Below are 15,595 nucleotides of genomic sequence, written 5' to 3'. Positions count from 1 at the left end.
GTGATTTTAGTGGTTGCTTTAGGACTTAAGTATACAACCTTAACTTAGCACAGTCTACCTTCAAGGGATATTATACCATTCTGAGTGTAGGATCAGGCCCCTAGGCCCTCTTCCTTCCCTGACTTTTGTGCTACTGTTCTCATATATGTTCCTTCTCCTTGTGTTATAATGCCATAATACACTTATTTTTGCTTCAAAAAGCTGATTATCTTTTAAAGACTTAAAACATCACGAAAAGAATTTTAATGCGTACACATATATTTACCATTTCTGATGGTCTTTGTGTGCACCCAGATCTCTGATACCATTTTCATCTGCTTCAAGGACATCCTTTAACATTTCTGGTATCGGACATCTGCTTGTGATGAATTGTCAGATTTTGTATGTATGAAGAAATATTTCACCTTCGTTTTTGAAAAACAATGTTGCTAGGTTTAGAATTCTCGGTTGAGAGTTTTTTTGTTCAGTAAGGATATTGCTCCACTGCCTTTCAGCTTGCATGTCTTCCAGTGAACATCTGCCGTCACTCTTTTCTTCTCTGTAATACGTCTTTTTAAAAATTATTTTAAAGATTTTTCTCTTTATCATTGACATTTAGCAATTTGATTATATGCTTTAACCAATTTTCTTCGTGTGTGTGCTTGTGGTTCGTTGATTTCCTGAGGTCTGTGGATTGTCTTCATCACATTTGGAGAAACTTTGGTCCTTTACTGTATTCTGAACACCTAAGCCAGAGTGACCTGTTCTGACCACATCACTCCTCTGCTCCAGAATCCTAAGTCCTTAAAGTCACCTATCAGGCCCGCCACGAGCAGCCTCCCCGATGCCCTCTGACCTACCTTGCCTACTCCTCTCCTCTTTGCCTGTGCGCCAGAGCCACACTGCTGTTCCTTCAGCAAACCAGGCACACCCCGACCCTTGTATGTATCCTCTCCACCTCCCCTTCCCCATCATCTCTGTGGGAGCTTCTCTGCCCACCCTACCGGAAACGGCAACCTCCACCCCATCCTGGCCCTGCTTCTCCCCTCTCCTTGCTTTACTTTCCTCCCAAATACTTACCTTAATACAATTTAAATTTTACATCTTCATCTTGTTTTTATCACTCAATGAAATTATAAATTCCATGAAGGCAGGAAATTTTTTCACTGTAGTAGGACCTAAAACAGTCCCAAGCATACTGGGTAATCATTCAATAAATAATTGTTGAAAAAAATGAACTGGAAAGTAATTGCTCACGTTCCCATGATCGGCCCTGCCCCCGCCTTTACTGAATGATTTTAATTAAAGTCACACAAAAGTTCTTGGGTTGAAAAGAAAAGCAAACGACCACTACACATTAGTTTGTCAACATGTAATGCCCTGGGTTTATTTTGTGAGAATTCTATCACAATTTTTCCAGGTGGGATTAAAAACCTTAAGGATAATGTATGCCATTGGACTGGGCATTCAGACTTCGGTACTGACAAAGCACTAGTAGTAGTCTGTTAAGTACCATTCTCTTCACAGAAGAGAGGTCAAATATTTCCAAAGGAAGGCACCCGATATTTGTGGTTCTGGCCTCGCAGCCTTCTGGAGAATCTTAGAAGGAAAAAAGCTGGCTGGCTGTTTTTAGAAACTGGAATGATGATACACGTACAGCAATTACTGCATTCTTCTCCCTTATATCCTTTTTGTAAGAACAAGTAAAGAATGAAGTCTTTGAAACAATTCGACAATAAAAAAGTACATTTTTTTTCTTGTGCTAAAAAAAGGGCAAGACAACATAAACTCCAGTTGTAAGGACTCCATTTGCATACTTGATTTAACACTTTCTGGTGTGGAAGGAAATGGGACTACTGGGCTGTTTGCAGAGCAGCAACATAACATTAGTGCTTTAAGTACCAGAAACTGCCCACAGCTCTGTGGGCAGGTGGGGATGGGAAGATTCAAGAGACTTCATTTTTAGCTCGTTACTTGTCCTAATGATAGTAGACCAGGAAGATCCCCATTTAACAGTACATTCCCCATTTTTTAAAAACTGATGCCTTTTTTTTTTGTAAAATTCTGTATGTATGTCACCATTTTTTTTCACATGATACACAGAAAACTCAGGGACCCAGAGGGGAACCAAGTTATGTTATACCATTTACAAAATACCAAGGAGTCCACAGCTACCTAACACATTTACTACAGCACAGGAACCAATGAAGGTACAGTGTACAAAACTGTAAACACGGCACAATAAATAGATAAAACAGCAGGTTCTGCACCATGCACATGATGTGATGACACCTCATCTCTACACACTCTCACATCTCACACTCTTTGTTGCAATTTATTTCCCTCCCCCCCACCCCCAAGTGCAAAGCATCACAAATGGACATCTCTGTATTCAAGTAACATATATACAGGGTATTACAAATATGCAGTACTGTACAGATAACTGCTGTATTCTTAATTTACAGATGCTGATTTTTTCCCTATTAACAGTAAGAAAAGAAACATTGAAGCACGAGAGATGAGCGCTGCTGTCAAGTCCCCACAGCTGCCACAGAAACGCATGTGCTGCATCCCATCATCCCTTGCATTCAAAATGCTACTGATGCATAGCACCTAATCAAGTCCCCAGGCTGCGGCTCCATCCCGAGGAAGCTACGTCACCTCCATCGCTACTGTATTGTCTGCTATGTTGTTTAGTGCTGGCTTTTCTGATTCGTGATTTTCCCTGTTGAAAAAAGTTCCATAAATTACTTATCTGCAATCAATCTAACAAATCAAGAGGATCTTCCTAATAAAAAGTTTACATGTTTTTAATAATAGAAAGAGATCTGACTCTTTTGGGACAGGATAGCAAGTAGAGGAATTGAACTTTTACGGTTTATTATTAGGAACACACAACCGGAAGTCAGGCTTGGGTCCGCTGCACACTCCATGGTCAGCTACATTACCAACAAACCTGTAATAGCACCCAAGCAAGCTAGATGTTCCAACACATAAAGAATAACCAAGCTTCAGTTTATAGTTTCAATCTCTTCCTCTATTAAACCTTTCCTAAGAGTTTTAAAAAGGAACAATGTGAGTGAAGGTCATTTATGTCAGGACTTTTAAGTCCGAGTTTTTTCTCTACATGGAGCTGAGCAATCAGAAGACCAGGGTCCCCGCTGCCCCTGCCCCTCGACTGCTGACGTGCTCTGGGAGCTCAGTTCCTCCTCTGGGTCTCAGTTCTTACTTACTTACTTACTTTATTTACTTACTTACTTATTTACTTTTTTTTACAGCAGGTTCTTATTAGTCATCCATTTTATACACATCAGTGTATACATGTCAGTCCCAATCGCCCAATTCATCACACCACCATCCCCACCCCCCCACGGCTTTCCCCCCTTGGTGTCCATACGTTTGTTCTCTACATGTGTCTCAACTTCTGCCCTGCAAACTCAGTTCCCTCATCTTTAAACAGAGGGGCTAAAGTAAGTGATGCGAACATTTCCCTTACACTTCGAGTCTCCCGTGGTTATATAATTCTGTCATGATGAAAACCACGTATTATACATTTAAGTAAGAGCTATAGTTGTTTGGCTAGCTATGACTAGACCCAGAATATTAAGAATGGATAAGCACTGAGCAGATGTGACTACCACATAAGTTCAGAAGCAGAAGGGATGCACGGGTCCAGAAACCAATAGCTGCAGTCTGTTGCTACGAAGCCTGCTCCTGCCCTGGGCCACTGCCAGCTGAGGAAGTCTACGCGTCAGAGCGGCAGCCAAGACGCCTCACAGTCCGGCCGCCAACCACTCCAACCTCTACCACTAATCTTCCCAAATCTCTAGACAAACTAGGTTACTTGGTAACCTCTGAAACACATACGTATTTCCCCAACTCTTTTCTTCCTCCCTTCTGCCCAGCCAAGATGAAATCTGATTTTTTTTTTTTGGTAGAACATTCCCAGAATATCCCTGGTGTAAAAAATATCTCTTATATGGAAATTACAGCCACACTCTATACGTGCTAATTTGACAAGCATATTATATTTTGTGATACCTCTAGAACAATTTTTAGCTATTACTTACAAGTAATATTATTTAACTTTTCACACTTTTATGCTCATCTTCTACCTCAACTGAAAACTCCTGTCTTTCTCTTTTTGTTTCCCCTCAAGTAGACAGCAAGATTTTAATTCCCGTTAATATTTAAAACAGAATAGAGCCTGAGCAAACATTCTAAACTGTCTACTGAAACCTAAGAAAACAAGTTAGCATAGAAAATAACGGTCTGATTAAAAGTTGACCCGGCATGAATACTGTAACCCTTCACATTATTTACACTATTAAGAGAGGCTTAATTAGTGTACTAGCCACGGCGGGTTTTATGTGAGAAGCTGTGGAAGAAATCATAAGCAAGAGAAACATTCTGAAGAGAACTCCTTCGATCCAAAGGTGAAATAAAGAGTGAGACTATTATAAGCTCTTATTATACTAAGTCATGTCCCAATCATACATGCAATATTCACTATACTCCCTTGAAAGTTCAAATTCTCAGCAATATTGAATTACAACATTTATCTGTTTAGTTCTTACATAAATAAGGAATTCTCATCTATACATTTTTAATGTATATAAGGAAAAGAGCAAAAAACACAAAGAAATAAGTAGAGAGCAATGCCAGAGAATTTAAGTCAGATTTCATATTTTTCAAACACTTTGGGTTTAAATAACTACTCACCGTGGAACTGCATCTACGGCGGATGAAGACGGGACCTTGGAAACTTGACAGTTTGCTGCGGCAGCCAGCTTTAAGGCAGACGATGGGACAGCACTTAAAGTCCTAGGTATGTGTCGTGCGTTTATGGGGGCAAGAGAGTTTACAGTGGCGACTGATGAAGGTACAGTTAATCGGATGTTGTTCCCAATCAGAACCTGAGTTGTTGCAGAACTGGCAGCAGTCACTGGGTGACTCGGTGCACTGTGGGAACCCGCTGTCTGCGTCGCGTTCGCAGGCTGTAGCAAAGCTGGCCCTGCTGTCGACGGACTCGTGTGGACAAGTGCCGGGGGTGCAGTACTACTGAGGTGTAAGCCCTTGTATACTCCTAAGGAAAAGGAAAGAAGCAGCTGAACAACCGCAACTCTGCTCCTTGTTTACTACAGACATACGTTACAAACACTATCAAAACACCTCAAACGTCTTTATCCTTTTACCTGAGGCTGGAAGGACGCCATTCACCCCGATTCCAAGCACCACATCCTCCTTCATCTTGAATCCCATCAGTTGTTCTGATGTCACCAAAGCAGAAGCAGCAAATTGAGCACTGGCAGAATCCAAAGTCTTGGAAACAAAACCCTAAAAAGAAAATACAACACAAATCTAATCAGCATCACTTAGTCTCAAATTATTATAAGCTACACAGGTTACCAAAATCAGTCTGAATATAAATGAAAGTTGCAAACCACTGAAATATCTTCATCTCTCTGACAGGCATAAATTGGATTAATGTTCAAATCATCTTGTAACTCAAGGATTATGAATTTTGATCTTCTTATGTGACAATATATAATATGGAATTACCAAAATAAACCTTTTATAAGGTGGAAACAGTAAACCTCCAACACAAAGTGTTGGACACGAAATATGCTAGTAAAACATTTCAGTGATTTGCAATGAATGAGTCAATGAATGAATCAATTCATATAATCTGAATAAGTATGTAAAACTTCCTTCATCTAACTTACACATACATATACACACGTGACCAAAGGCACCTTTGGGACAGTAAGATAACTATCCCTTTGGAACAGAAGGAACAAAACATCACATTCTAACTCAGCCTAGAAATTAAGAAGCGTCTTGAATTTTTTTTAATGAATTTTTCCTCTAAGATGCTTAGAGACACGAATCTCAGCCTTTAGTTAAGCCTTAAATATGTTTAGGTGGCAAACATTTATCATGCTTTAAGCTCAAAAGTGATTTAATAGTAAAAGAGGTTATTTTAGCATAAATTTTAATAATAATTAAAACTCTCCACATAGAGAGCTGGGTGGGGTTGTATATGAAAGAGGTACATTCACAAACTACAGGTCAGACTTGAAGACAGGGTCTTCATCTCATCTGACTATGCTTTTTAGTTTTACTTTTTAAAATAGGTAGCAGAGGGCAACAGCTTCTATACTCACCTGGAACGTTCTTTCTAAACCCTGTACAGAATGGCTATGATGTAGGTTCAGGTGAAAGCCACTTTCCTGCTGGTTAGATGCAAGGCTCTATGACAACAGTTGGTAATTAGAGATGAACTCTGGTGGGAAACCATGAGGGATAATCATAAGACAGGCAAGTCCCTCACCTGTGGCGTGGTGGTGGAGGAATCACTACTTGCTTGCTGTTGCTGAACTCGTGCAAGCTGCTGTTTCTGCATGAGTACCAGCTGCTGCTGATGTTGCTGGTATTGTTCGGCTGTAAACGCTGAACATGAGATGAGAAACACTTTATAAAAAGGCACAGCCATCACGCGCACCATACAGTACACTAAAACAAAGTTTAGCATTTAAGAAAAAATTTGCGCAGAATTAAAGCATTTTAGCATCCTGTTAAAGATCACTTCTGAATGAAAATTTCGGCATTTTTATAACCACACTTAACGAGAGTGGCTTGAGTTTAAAGGAAAACAAAATGAAACTTTCCGAGCTGCACATAGGAAAGAGAAGTGCTCACTTCCCAAGTTTCAAAACCATTACTTTTTGTAAGCTGTGACACTTGTGCTAGACAGTGTAAAAGGTAATACCAGCTTTTTTCATCCACATTATTTGAAATTCAACTTTGCACTGAGCTTGAGAAGAAATCTGATAATCACCATTTAGTTTCTAGTTTATTCATACTACTGTCCCAATGCATTCAGATGATCCCTAGCAGTTCTGTGTAGAAATACTAACTGTTCTACATATTTTCTAATTTTAGTCATTACAAAAATTTCCTTCATATGAAATATAAGGTTGTTGGTTTATTACTTTTTTTTTTTTTTTTAAAGAACCCATCCTTTAAGTTTAACAGGAAGAAAAGAGGCTCCAAAGGTTAATTAATTTTCCCCACCCAATTAACCCACCTGGAAAAAATCCAGTCAATAAGAACGGAGATGTTTATGTTGGTTTACTGTACAGAATGATGTCTGAGGAAAGACACTGTGTTATGCTACTTATGTTTGTCTATGGAGAGCTCAGTTCTAAAAAAAACAAACAAAAAAATGTTCATTTATTACTCCCCCAAAAAGTGTGTGCAGTTTTTAAAAAGGAAACCTTTTTCTTTTTCTTTTTCCTTTTTTTTTTTGCCAATTTAAAAAAAAGAAAAAAAAAAAGCACATACAATCACAACATCTGACTTTAAGGCTTCTTTTAAGAAGCCTGTGATGGTTGCGTAAGAACTATTTAAAACAGAAAAAAAAGGGTTATCATGCATCCCTGGGTACTAGGGAATCTATATAATCATGCATATTTCCTCAATCTAAAGTTTAATGTTTTCAAAATACTGTCAGCTAATTTGTTGTCTTTAGTTAAAGACATTTTGAAAATTTCTTTAGAGTATTACTTCATCAAGTTTTGCAATTTTCACTTATAACTCATAAGAATCTTTATCCCCCAGGATACGGCTTCTGCCTAGGACACCTACAAAATGCTTAGATAGCTGTTAAGTAGAAATTCTACCACGTTTTGAACGAATCAGAAAACTGTGAAATAATGTTTAAGAAAACCTCAGAAGTTACACAGGCTTTTATACTTGCGCTGAACTAATTTCTTGGGTTACAAAGGCAAAAAATAATTTCTTGTTGGAAAAATTCTACTTTTCATTTTCTTATTTTGGGTGTTACAAATCTGTTTAGTTGATATATGTCCTTTGATGAGTTTCTCTTCCTACTATGTTTGTAATTCTCAGATCTGAATTCTACCGGAAAAAGCTTTTATTGATAATAGGATAATCCCTAAATATTGACATAAACTTTCTGTCAACGTGACCATTTCCATATAACAGAAACGTGTTAAACCAGAACTTGAAAAAAAAAAAAAAAAGCTGCCCTGAAAGAGTGATTATAATTAAAATAATATCTCTATGTTGAAAAAAAATCCATAAAAGCAACTGTTTAAAACTAAAGATCCTTAATTTATTAGACAGGTTCGCTAATATGTTTTTGTGATTTCTACTTTAATTTCCTAAGCTTGAGTGCGTTGCCTAAATCTTGAATTTCCTGGTAGGAGATAATTAATAAACTTAAAAAAAGAAGAAGAAGAAAAAAAAGGACCATTTCTGGAAGGTCACGTCATTACACATCTAGAAAACAATAATTTAGCATTCACTGTAAAGATCTATATACAAAACTCCATTTATATGAATGAAAATATTCTTTTGCAGAATTCTGCTGGTATTTGTTTTAATTTAAACATTGGCAATATTAAATTGGAAATCGATTTGAATAAAGGTTCCAAATATTTTTTCCCTATTTAAATCAACATTTCAGTCCTCAGTCTCTGAGGGTTTTGTGAATTTCACTTTTTTTTTAACAACTGTTAACTTCCTCCAAATACAGATTTAGAAATAAAAATGCAACTGACATTTTAGATCACTAACGCTCATTGAGATCCCTATGTTAGCCTATTTCTTACATATCTCTATACTCCAGAGTCTAGTTATCAAAATTTCCCCTGGACATTTTTGATAGATGTTCTAGAAGAAATGCACAGAGTAACATAAGCTAGAAGTGATGGTAATAAAAACCATGGGTCTAGGGGCCAAGAGGTCTTGATTTTTCTTTCATTCTCAGCTCTGTCATAACTGGCTGAGTTCACCTAAGCAAGTTATTTAATCGTTTGGGGCTCAGTATGTTCATCTGAAATACACGAGATTAAATTAGGTCATCATTAAAGTCCTTTTCAAGCCATGAGATGCTAAGATTTTATACTTCTTCTGAGAAATAAAATTCCAATCCAAAAGGCTGTATGAATGAGTAGGAAAGCTTGGACAAAGGTAAGGCAGTAAATTTGGGCAAATAAAATCTGAGCTGGGTTTTGCACTATTACTTACACAGGAAACTGAGCAAAGTCTAACCAAATGCTAAGTGGAAATAAACAAAAATGAGCATATTTCCCTGTATCTCTATCAAGGTAAAGTTTTTAGGTTGTATGTCTACCTCCAGATATTGTGTGGTAGTCAAGTTTGCAATTCACATAAAGATGGACAAGGTGGTTTTGTGGACAGATCACCAGACCTAGAATCAGAATCATTTCAAAGGACCAAAAAATTTTAGATCAGGAGGGATTCTTGGTGATTTCCTTCTATAATCTCACACTAGAGATGAAGAAACTTTCATCCGAGGTCACAAAGATATTTAGTAGTGGAAGGGGAAACAAAACTACCCCCAAACCAATGAGATTTTAAATATAAAAAGAAATAGACAAAAGTTTGTTTTAGATTTAATATGATTTACAAAAAATAATCAAACTTTTTATGTACCAACAGTGTGCATCATGCTTTAAAAGAAATCTCATCTATAGAGCATCTGACAGACAGGGGTCTAGGGAGCGGAGCAGAGTCACGGGAGGGACAAGATTAAAAGCTGAGAACAGGGAAGGAGCACGACAGGACTTCAAATACCTGGAGGACACTATGATGTGGGAGAGCAAGAAAACATACTCAGTGTGCTTCCAAGGGCAAACAGGACCTGCGGATTTAAATTTAAGGAGGCAGCTTTTGCTCGATATATGGACAAACTTTCTAAACAAGACTCCCAACTGCAGAATAACCTGATCTAGAAAGTTGCTGAATTTTAATCTGTCCCTAGAGGTGCCGAGGCAGAGGCCAGAAACCACTGCTCTGTGGGTAGCTTCTAACAATCCTCTGGGGTAGGAATTTAGATGAAATAATCTAAAACTTTACGAGTCCACGTCCTATGCAAGGACCTATCATGTAGGAGGTACACCAGCGCCAGGAATGGCCTAGTGCTCAGCCTGCTGGCCTTTAAGTCACATTCCTGTAGCTGGAGCAGATCAATGGAATGACAGGGGGCGGCAGGGCTGTGGGGAGAGGGAGGTGACAGGTACTTAGGAAAAAGTAAACAATTTGAAAATTCAGTTTGAGAAGATGGATTCTAGATTACCAAAATGTATATTTTGTTAAAAAAAAAAAACCAACAAACCCAAACACCTGCTTTAAAAGATACTCCTCAATTAGAAATTTCTCTGAGCAGTACACAGGTAGAAAATTATTTTAATACAGTAGAGAAGGGTAGCTATAAAGAAATAAACATAAGCTGAAATGACTCCAGACAGTATTACAGTACGACCGCCTCATCAGTAAGCCTGAACTGACAGACTGGAGGTTCGTGAGCACGTATCAGTTACCTAAAACAGCCAATCTGAAAACAAAAGTTTGTTGTAATTCATATGACGGCAAAACACGACCAAACCTGAATTCATTTGGCTGCAAACATCTTGAATGTGAGGTTATTTGTGGTCAAACTTTCCACTGAGTGTGACTATTCTCGCACTTCACTACACGACTGTAGAACTATTAATGTATTTCACTATGGGTGTTACTCCAGAATCTGCTGAGGAAGTAATTCTGAGTTTTGAAACACATCCAGGTAAGGATAAGGTCCCACAAATCTACAAAATCTAACAATGAAAATCTTCAGTGTTCAAATCTAGAGTTCCTTTTTTACCGTAATATTAAAATTTTATGCTAACTAATAAGGACCTACTGTAGAGCACAGGGAACTCTTCTCAATACTCTGTAATGACCTATATGGGAAAAGAATCTGAAAAAGAATAGATAGGGGCTTCCCTGGTGGCGCAGTGGTTGAGAGTCTGCCTGCTGATGCAGGGGACACGGGTTCGTGCCCTGGTCCGGGAAGATCCCACATGCCGTGGAGCGGCTGGGCCCGTGAGCCATGGCCACTGAGCCTGCGTGTCCGGAGCCTGTGCTCCGCAACGGGAGAGGCCACAGCAGTGAGAGGCCCGCGTACCGCAAAAAAAAAAAAACAAAAAAACAGTAGATATATGTATATGTATAACTGAGTCACTTTGCTGTACAGCAGAAACTAACACAACATTGTTAATCAACTATACACTCCAATAAAAATGTTTTAAAAATTTATGCTACAAATAGAAGTAAACCGCACTGCTGAGTAAGCTACAGATGTTGAGACTTATTAGAACCTATCATTCTTGCTACAATTTCTTATTGACTTATGAAAATAATCCAAATCTATACTGTAGATATGGGAGTTTGGGAAAATGACTTAAAATGCTGATGAAATTTCACTGGGAACTAGGAATTCAAATCCTGAACATATAATGGTTTTAAAATCACTTTTCTGGGGAAAAAAAAAATCACTTTTCTGTTTTCAGTCTTTCTGAATTACAGAGTCCTTCCTAATTATGAAAAAAGGTATTAATTCTGAATCTGATATCCCCTCAAACACATGCAAATGAATACTTAGTCACTGAACAAACACTAAGCTTTCAAAGATTTTTTTAATAAAGTTTTTTTTTCTTTTCTCTTTTGGCTGCACCGCCCAGCTTGTGGGATTTTACTTCCCGGAGCAGGGATTGAACCCGGGCCCTCGGTAGGGAGAGAGTGCGAAGTCCTAACCACTGAACCGCCTGGGAATTCCCCAAAGATATTTTTGTAGATTAAAAAAAAAATACAAAAATGTATTTGGAAACTGTCCAAATCACATATTAACTAAAGATTATTTAAAATACACAATTTACCCTTATGTACTAAAATCCAGTCCTAAAAATTCTAACACTGTGTCATTCTGCTGTACAGTACCCAGAGGCCCAAGCACTCTAGCACTGACTAACCAGGCTACTGGTCTGACTGCATAACTCTGCAAAATGGTCAAGACAGGGAAGCAAGCAAAAAAGACTCCAAGCAGCAGCTGACACAGAGGCTACGAAAGCTGGCGTGTTAGAACTCAGGCCTTTACCAAAAACATGGCTCCTGACGGCCTCATTAGAATTTCCTATTTCAAAGTGAGAACAGGCCCTTATAGAGGCTTATTTATTAGAAAAGGGACAATCAGTCCAGAGGGCATCACTATGTCACAGCATACACATAAATATTAATATTTAAAACAATGATAGAATAATCAAAAATGGCTAAATCAAAACCCACATATTTGGCTTAGGCGGCAGGCAAGTATATCAGCTGACTCGTAGGTCATATAATGACTGGTTAAGTTCTAAAGTCAGTGTGGTAAAAATTAAGCCTTAAAAATTCCTTTAGCGTGTACCACGACGGGTCCATCTCCTCCTTTCAACAAGCCCGACACAGCCGCGTTTCCTTTGGCATCACGCTAGATCAGAGTTTCTGTGGCTGAATGCCGGATGGAGCAGTTTGGTTTGTATCTGGGGGCTACACCAAATGAAAAAAAAAAATCTTTAAAACTACAATTACATCGACAAGATGAGATGCTTAACAGAGCGAGGCAGCAATGCAGGCACTGACGCTGCAAGAGGAACAGTAATAGACTCACTTCTCCCGCTGCCAGCGTGGCTCACTCTTTTAGTTCAACTCTATTTAGAATCCTGTATAATATCTGAACTGCTAAAATTTTATTTTTTTCCCCAGGGGCCTATAGCTGAATTCCCTTAAGTTAAAGCTACACATGATATGAGTCCACTGTTACATACTTTATAGAGCACAAAGAGAAAAGCTTTAGGTTTCTGGAATATCCACAAACATGAAAGAATGAAGCACTACCCTAAAGCAACCTGCAGGTATCTATTCTCTAACTATACAGGAAGATCTAGTAAAATTTAAGGGAAAATTGAAAACAATTAGATGCAACAGGAAAAAATTGATAAACCCATTTAATTTTATCACATATACAGGGGGAGGAAATGATTAAAAAGAAAATTATACGGTTATTAAAGATTTTTTTCAGCTATACTTTTGGTAATACTACTGTTCCATGTTCACCTTTTAATATGCTTCGGCGAACACAAATCAAGTAAGTTTTACAGTATCAACGCTACTTAAGTAGTATGGCAAACAATTTACATTAAAAAAAATCACTGTAAGAGCCTTAGGATAGTTATATGACTTTATTTTAAGAGGTGGAGAAGACGAGGAATTGACAGAACAAGCCTATTTCCTACGTCTAGTCTCAAAAGAATTTTAAACAACTGAAAAATCTTTATCAGGGAAACATATTACAAGTTTATACTATTAAAATCTCTACACTCACACCAATATATGTCCTCCTTCATACTGAAAAATTCTTCATTTTGATTTTTAAGACTATAAAAGCAGAGAGAAACTGACTCTTCATGATATAGACTCTGAAATTAATGGGATTATAAATAATCTGTTAGGTAGGCCTCAGACTAAGTTAGATTATCTTCTACTTGATTTCTGAAATGTTATTATTTTTCTTATGAGTTGAACGACTTCCGCTCCGCAGAAGTACTTTATTTCTAAACACAAAGTAAATTAGTTTATGGAACCTTTTCTGAAGGTCTTCAAGAATAAGCAGCACATTTTCATATTTATTAGGTTTAACTGTAGCCTTACCAGATAATTAGGGGGACAGAATAAACATCTTTATAAAAATCTGTATGACAATTTTAACAGTGAATTTCTATCATCTACAAGCCTCAAACAACAGATATTTGCTTTAAAACAGAAAACTAAACTTTGAAGAATATTTTAAGTAGATGGCATTTATTTTAGACACATTTCACAATGTAGGCCTAATGCTAAAGTAGGTATTACCTGAAAATGTTTCCAAAATTATTAAAATAATCCTTACACAAACATTGTTCTTTGAAAAATTAGCTTCCCTCTCACAAGTTATTCTGAATGAATGTGTAAGCACAGAAAGCTTGTATATCTATCGACTTGCTGGCTTACTTTAAAGCAGTCTAAGTAAAAGACCAGAAAAGTATCCAAATATAAAACACTATCAACTTATGGTCCATTTTCTTTTTTTTATTATTTGAAACATAATAGTTGGGTCTTGGTTGGCAGTTCACAAAGTATTTCCAGGAAACAAATGTCATATATTAAATAGCAGTAAACATCTTATGTATGTGGAAATGTTTAAACGAAGACACACGTACAATCAGGACTCAAATAAATACTTAAACCTTGATTTTTAAAAAGTTCTATTTTAAGAGAAAAGGACTTTTAGCTGTAAGTATAATAGACCACATATTCCAAAAACTGATGAACCCGGTGCTTCTACAGAAACGCACGTTGTAACAAATGAACATACCAAAGTGCGCTGAGCCACTGCCGCTTTTACTCTGCGCAGAGGCGCTGCATGTCTGGGTCCCGGGCTGTGCTGCTCCTGTTCGACTTACACTCCGATACCATTTTCTACAGGAGACTCCATCACTGTCACTGTCACGTAGGGATGGTGTCCGAGGCCTAAAATGCCGCCATCTACATGATTTGATATTGACTAGTATCTGACTGAGGTCTTTAGAGAAAGATTTGTCCGAGGTATTTGTTTCTGAGGTATTGGCAATCTGATTGACTGGAGAATGTTGTGGTGAGGAAAGCATTTCCAAATCCAGATGGCGAAACATGCTGTCATAGTCCGAGTGAGCTCTGTCCAGTAAGACCCTGTTAAAAATAAGGCACAAACAGACATGTAAAACAGCTACTCCCCCAAGTCCCCCAAAGCCACCTCATACTGAATATTTAAGAGCTATAAATTTGATTATTTCGTTATTTGGCTCTATGGGCTAAAATCTCAATTTCTGTTAAGGTTCTTTCACTTTATAATGATTCGATTAAAGAAGAAAGTAATCCGCCTTAAAGAATAAGGTATACGACCCATCTTACACAGCTGGAGTCTTCTAACAGTTCCACATTTGGCTTTACTGCATACAAGTGAATTTGATTTTTCACTTCCATTATAAAGCACCAAAACATTCATGAAATATTGCTAACATATCTGTTCTTTATTTAAGCAAAAACTTCATTTTTTTTTTTGGAGGGGGTGGGTAGGAGAAAAGCAGTACAAGGTATGTGATCTTTGGATATTTTACACTATTAAAATTTTTTATAGACAAAATATTTGAAGCTACCACTCGAGAGGATATATTTTCATTTTATTTATATAAACCTTATAAATGATTCCATCTTAGGATGTTAACACTGACTCATGCTAGTATCAAATAAAATATAGCCAATGTAGAGAATTTTCACTACTATGATGTCAACATAATGACGGGGTTGAAAAAGCACTTAATAAAATGTATTTTAGTGACTGGATAATTCTAAACTAACGGTGAAGTGATAATAACTGCAATCAAGATTCAAAAATAAGAGCTTCCCTGGTGGCGCAGTGGTTGAGTCTGCCTGCCAATGCAGGGGATGCGGGTTTGTGCCCCAGTCTGGGAAGATCCCACATGCCGCGGAGCAGCTGGGCCCATGAGCCATGGCTGCTGAGCCTGTGTGTCCGGAGCCTGTGCTCCGCAACGGGAGAGGCTACAACCGTGAGAGGCCCGTGTACCGCAAAAAAAAAACAACCAAAAAACAAACAAACAAAAAAAGATTCAAAAATGAAAGAAATGTGTATAAGTCATTAACTGACTGTAAATTATACCCTTAGCTTTCTTCCTCA

The 15,595-nt window shown here is 37.8% G+C and overlaps 1 protein-coding gene across 3 annotated transcripts in view; it reads right to left on the bottom strand.

Annotated features, from left to right (window-relative positions):
* Positions 1-1,336: 1,336 nt before the first annotated feature.
* Positions 1,337-15,595, bottom strand: part of EPC1 (enhancer of polycomb homolog 1) — a 94,930-nt gene continuing 80,671 nt past the window's right edge. For 2 of the 3 annotated variants that reach the window (XM_060162697.1, XM_060162680.1), the window contains exons 10-15: positions 14,237-14,589; positions 6,314-6,432; positions 6,147-6,233; positions 5,175-5,316; positions 4,702-5,065; positions 1,337-2,704 (exon numbers count right to left, since the gene is read on the bottom strand). In XM_060162697.1, coding sequence (XP_060018680.1) covers positions 2,632-2,704; positions 4,702-5,065; positions 5,175-5,316; positions 6,147-6,233; positions 6,314-6,432; positions 14,237-14,589 — 1,138 coding nt within the window. In that variant the 3' untranslated portion in view covers positions 1,337-2,631. The remainder of the gene's footprint in view (positions 2,705-4,701; positions 5,066-5,174; positions 5,317-6,146; positions 6,234-6,313; positions 6,433-14,236; positions 14,590-15,595) is intronic. The other variant, XM_060162687.1, reaches the window with a different exon arrangement.

The sequence above is a fragment of the Lagenorhynchus albirostris genome, chromosome 1 (genome assembly GCF_949774975.1).
Source record: "Lagenorhynchus albirostris chromosome 1, mLagAlb1.1, whole genome shotgun sequence".
Classification (NCBI taxonomy): domain Eukaryota; kingdom Metazoa; phylum Chordata; class Mammalia; order Artiodactyla; family Delphinidae; genus Lagenorhynchus; species Lagenorhynchus albirostris.
Note: the sequence above shows the minus strand (reverse complement) of the source record. Positions and strands in the feature narration are given on the sequence as shown.